This window comes from Parastagonospora nodorum, assembly GCF_000146915.1.
Source record: "Parastagonospora nodorum SN15 chromosome Unknown scaffold_34, whole genome shotgun sequence".
In the NCBI taxonomy this organism is placed as follows: domain Eukaryota; kingdom Fungi; phylum Ascomycota; class Dothideomycetes; order Pleosporales; family Phaeosphaeriaceae; genus Parastagonospora; species Parastagonospora nodorum.
The window spans coordinates 365,590-371,589 of record NW_001884582.1 but is presented as its reverse complement, the minus strand read 5'-3'; the positions used below and the strand labels follow the sequence as shown (position 1 = coordinate 371,589).

General features: G+C 33.6%; 1 protein-coding gene across 1 annotated transcript; it reads right to left on the bottom strand.

Annotated features, from left to right (window-relative positions):
- Positions 1 to 4,342: 4,342 nt before the first annotated feature.
- Positions 4,343 to 4,678, bottom strand: SNOG_14956 (hypothetical protein; the record flags this gene model as incomplete). Its single annotated transcript, XM_001805071.1, has 1 exon — positions 4,343 to 4,678. The coding sequence occupies one exon, from the start codon at positions 4,676 to 4,678 to the stop codon at positions 4,343 to 4,345; it is 336 nt and encodes a 111-aa protein (XP_001805123.1).
- Positions 4,679 to 6,000: the final 1,322 nt, after the last annotated feature.

Sequence of the window (6,000 nt, the reverse complement as noted above, 5' to 3'; positions counted from 1 at the left end):
CTACGCATAACTAGCTTAAGTATATGCTTAATAACTACGTCTTTTCGTATAGAGGTGAGATTTATTAATTTAAGCTAGTAATCTGCCACATGAAGGGTATCTAGCATATTAATAACCTAAAGTTACTTAAGATATATTATAGATAGCTGCAGCGCGTTATATAGAGAGTATTATATCTTATTTAAGAGCTTAGAGAGTAGTCTATATCTTATATTTATTAGAAGCATCTATTTAGTGCTATTATTAAGGTATTACGTAGATAGAGTAGTTTTAGTCAGAGGCTTAGCAAAAGTAGCTCGCTAATCTATATAGCTTACGTAACCTATAAGGTACGTTAGTAGATTACTTTATAAAGTATGCTATTATAGTATCTTTCTAATAAAACTATATAGCTATTTAGCTAGCATATATACTTAAGAACTAACTTATTTAAGACTATAGCATACTAAAAATAATTATTAGTAATAGAGATAAGCTATTTATATTAGCTTATTAGGCTATACTTATAGCAGAAATTAGTATATAACGAAAGCTATTAATAGCTTATTATCTACAAACTAATAAATAAATAGAATAAATAAACTAAACTATAAAGCAGTACTTTAGAATCTTTAGTAATATTAGCTAGATAAACTAGGTATTGCTGCTAGTAATAGCATAGATATTATATAATAATAAGGTTTCTAAGATAATAGGCAAAATACTATACTTTCGTAAACTATAGAAAAAACTTAAATCTCTATAAATAAATATTACCTAGCTCTAAGGCTGAAGCTATAATAAAATCTATAGAAGAAATAAAGAAAATATATAAAAGAAATAAGTAAAAAACTTATCTATGCTTAAATATAGAGTATCTCTTATATTAATAAGAAAAGAAAAATAGCACTTTAGCTTAAAAAGAGAAATGAAGTATATTTATATATAAAAAATCTATGCACTAAATAACTAAGTAAGAGACTTAACTACGTTAAAGTTAGACTATTTTTAATTTCTAAATAAAACAGACTAGTAATATATATACTTAAGTTACTACTAGATATAAAAATCTACTCTAGGTTCTATATAAACTTATTAGAACTAGCTAACTTAGGAAATACTATTATAGCAAACCTTTTGCTATAAGACTAAAGGAAGATAATAATCTTTAAAGTTAAAAAAGGATTATTATACATAAAGGCAATTACTACTAGAAGAAATTTCTAGTTAAATAGTTAGGATATAACTACTTAGAAAATATATAGAAACTAGAAATAAACCTTACGAACTGCCGCTAGTTACTAGCGCAGTATTAGGTAAAATACCTAGAGCTTTATTAAAACTAGAATTACTCTTAAGCATAGAAGGTATAAAGGTACTCTAATTAAGCGCTAGAGTACCTAGTATTAGACTATTCTTAAGCAAAGATATTTCTTAGTTAATAGAATTAACTGCTTCTAGAGCTTTAAGATTCTTTATATATTTTTCTAACTTATCTACCTATTATTATTTATAATGCTTTAATATCTTTTATTACTTATATAAATAATTCTTCTTTACGCGCGCTGCAAGTAATATATCTAAGGCTACTATCTTAGCATAATTAGCCTTAGCCTCTTACTACTTTAATTATAATAACTTTAAATCTAACTTTAAGAAGTTAGAAAGAAGAACCTCTATAAGTACATATAACTTTATTCTATTTTAATAATAATTTCTATACTCTTTTTTTAATAATGATATCTAATACTCTAGATTCTTCTTTAAATAATATTAATACGTAACTATAGTAAGTTCTCTAAGACTATTAATCTAATTACTAATAGTATAATAATGCAGAGTGCTATAGAAAACTATATAGTTAGTTTATAAGAATACGAACGTAGAAGAGAAAGATAGTATTATAAATCTATAGAAAAAGGCATAGCAGTCTTTATAAGAGGCAGAATACTAACTAGAGAGAGTTAGTATAGAGATTAGCATATAAGAACTAATAGATAACGCTACTCTATAGAGCATATAATTCTATAGTCTTAGCAGAAAGTAACTATAGAATAGTTATATACGTCCTATAGAATTCTATAATATTCTATAATATCTTACGTATAAGATAATATAGAATAATATAGAATATATAAGATAATACTAGTATATAGATAAGATATAGAACTCTTATAGTTTAGTATCTTTAACTTCGTACTTTAAGTTACTTAATATATTATACTCTTTATAGAAGCTTACTCTTACTATCTTAGTATACTCTATCTCTATATCTAGTGCTACTTTACTCTATCTGCAAAAACTAACTTAAGCTCTTTAACACTAGCTATCTAATTATTAGCTACTTAATAGGTTTTAATATAAGTTTAGCTTTATAATAAGCTAGATCTTAACTAGAGTAGTTATTATAGCTTTAAAGTAATAAAAATAGCTAAAGATAGTATAATAAAATAATTAAGAGTAGATAATAGTTATTTAAAGCATTAATATAATAGAATAAGCTATTTTATCTTTTATTATCTTTAAGAGCTATTACTATCTCTTAGCTTAGTATAAGAAGAAGAATCTATCTTATAATTAAGTTATTATAGTCTCTAAGAATAGCTAGATAATAAATAAGCTTAGTTTATAGTAGTTAAAGTACTTTAATAAGTATATAAAGAGAAAAGTTATAGGCGCTTATTAGCTACTTATTATTAATAGCTATAAGAGCTATAACTTACTTAATTTCTAGTAATACTATAAAAATAATAATATTATTACTATCTATATACTTTCTTACTTATTATATCTTTTATAGCTTTTTAATATAGATTATTTTACTTCTTTAAAGAAAGTATATAGATACTAAGTTAAAGAGCTTATATATAACTAAATTATATATATTATAAAACTTAAGTTTCTATTATACTTTAAGTGCGCCTTTAATATAGTAATTACTTTTAGTAATATTTAAGAAAAGTTTTAAAGCACTAAATTAGTTCTATTTAATCTAAAATAAGTTATATTAGCTCTTAATATCTATATCTATATTCTACTATTATTTACTATTAAAGACTATCTCTAGTAGTTATAAACTCTAAGTAATACTCTTAAATTAGAGTTATAATTAATACTTATAAAAGTAAGAATTTAAAAGTATATAAATAGCTTACTAATATCTATAGTAGAGGCCTTTAAGAAGGTCTTAAAGAGAATAGTAATTATTATATATAAGCTAGTATTAGTATAGAAGAAAATTACTAAGCTTTAAGTAGCTAATAAAGCTACTATATAATATAAATTATATAAAAGAAAGTATATATAGAAAGAAGAGACTTTAATAGTTAAAGATAGTCTTTAATAGATAACTCTAAAGAAGTTTAGTATATATAGTAATAAGAAGAAGATAAAGAAGTAAGTTTATGCTAAAATAAGTAAGCTCTTCTAAAAGCAGTATAGATAATATAATAAGACTAGGCATCAATATATATATATATATATATAAGAAAGTAGTAGAAGTAGACTCTAAATAATATTATATCTTACTTTATACTATATAGAGCTAAAGTAAGTTGTTTTGCGCTAGAATAGAGTAGTTTTAGTAGGAGCTTAGCAAAAGTGTCTAGCTAAACTGTGTGTCCGGCTAACCCGTAAGGTACGTTATAAAATAGCATCTTATATAATTAGCTCCTACTCTCATGCTAACTTCTCTGCAGTCTAACAGCTATCTAATGCAGCGCGGCTAGGTATTGCAGGCTGTATTACTTAGCTGTTGATATGTACACTTTGGTGGGCAGATCTGGTGGGATCTTTGTGAAAAGCTTGCCGATGAGGCTTGGCTAGCTGATGTGACGAGCTGGCTTCGTCTTTCTAGCCACCTGCGACACAGTGCCAAGACACTTTGCAAACATTACGTAAGGTTTATTAAGACCTTGTATATGGGCGGCCTTGGCTGTGAGTATGAGTTGTTCTATAACGGTTATTGCGAGAATGGGTCGAGATCAATGAGTTTCTTCTTCCTCTTAGCTTGTCCGATGCCTAACACGAAGATTTGTCCCGGCAACCCATAAGAGTTTACTCTCGAGATTGGGAATTCTCACAGCTTGGTAATCGAGTCAGTGTATATGCAAATGTCTACATATCGCAGATTTGGGGCCTTCAAACATGTGTGGGGCGAGGGAAGGATTTGCATGGACAATCCGCTTCTCGGAGACTAACTTAAATTCGATCCCGAGAATCTCGAACGACACACGATCACCATCATATCGCACTTCAAATGAGACGAGGATAGCGCCCAGAGGCAGTTGTATTGATAGTTGAAGTGCAAAAACTATCACTCAGGATCGTGGTCAAGTTTGGGCGCACGTCCTCGCTAGAACATCTATCCGTTCAACGAACCCTCTCGCTCCTCCAGTGTACCTCCATTTCCATATAATATGGCCCGAAATTTTCCGCAGCTTTGACAGACACACAACGCTGCCGACGCGTTTTCCCATCCATCAACTCTGCATCTAGCATGAGTAGATGCTGGCATGGTAGTCAGACTGCAGCAGCTCCTCTTTCCGTTCTTGCACTCGGTGCAGTTCGCACGCGCAACCAGGTCGGCGGGAGCGGCCTCAGCAGCAGGAGCAGCAATGGCGACGGGAGCGGGCTCGGCGGCAGGCGCGGCCATGGCGACGGCGGCGAACAGGGCGACGATGACTGTGGTGAACTGCATGTTTGCCTGTGATGGATGGTAAGTATCGAAGTAGAGGACGTAGAAGAAGCAGAGGGCATCCGCTTACTTGTTGGTTGGTAACTTGGAGTTACGAGGGATAAGATGTGCTTTTTGGTAAGGTTGATCTGGATATTTGGAAGTGTTAGTGATGCTTTCTTCTGTTGGGGGGCAACGAAGCCGGTCTCTTTATACATGTATCATTCTATTACCCACGACAGTTGTACCACAGCCAACTGCAGTGTACCTTCTCTATGCGGGCGACGTCTACATGCACCCGTACTCAGAGACGGGGGATGTTGGTCGCCTTAAGGCTCCTATCCGCGTTCGAGCCCTGATGCCGTTTACAAGCTTTTGTGATTTGCGGAACGAACATTGAGCCGGGTGAAAGATGACCGACCTTCCTGCAGCTGGCCACCGACGACCCGTTGGTGGAGTTACGGTAGGAAAGATCATCGCACCACATGTAGACCGTAATTATGAAGTTGGTTGTACAAAGCGCCACCATTTAGATTTGGTGCCAGAAGCCAAGTCTCTAGTGATGCCGTGTAGAAACTTAATTCTTGAGGGTACTGTCTTCTCAGCATTCTCGATTGCATATAACGACTGAACACACATGCCTACCAGATAGTGACAAACGAATTTTCTTACAGGCCGTAGAGTGCCGCTGTAAAACACGCCACATTTGAAGCCACAGCGTACACTAGTAATAGCGCCCCTAAGGCGCCCCGTCCCGTGTTGGAAAATGAGGGGTTGCGGAGAAACAAAGGCTTGTTATCTGCTATATTCCGGTAAAACTCAACGGTTTCGCCAGGGGTCGGAAAGTTTGCTGGCTCAAGTTAGACATACGCCTGTTGGAATTACATCTGAGCCGTCGAGTGACGAGCACAGGAAGACAATTTGGCTAGGTCTAGCATCATTGATGTCTTATCCCGCAAAAGATCTCCGAAGTTTCTCACGCTGGCAGAAAGGCCAGGTCTCGAAGGAAAGAGCATAGAAGGCCAGGGGTGGCTGTTTTGTTGCACACGAGGTCTAGGAGGTTACGCCTAGAGTTTTGGGGAAGCAGCAGAGCAGGCCAACATGTAAGGGTCCACAGATGTTTTGAAAGAAGTATAGTGTCCAAGTATATGTTGAGCAAAGAGCGAAGAACAACCTCGAAGCTTTATACCCCGTTTAGAGTAACGGCAGCTCTTCGTGCAAACAACGATACACGACACGTGTGCGAATGTCAAACCCTGTCTTGTGGTACTTGATTTCAGCCGTACGAAACTTTCTCTGTGCTTTTGAAGCGAAGAAACAGATCACACATGACTCCATTATTGTCT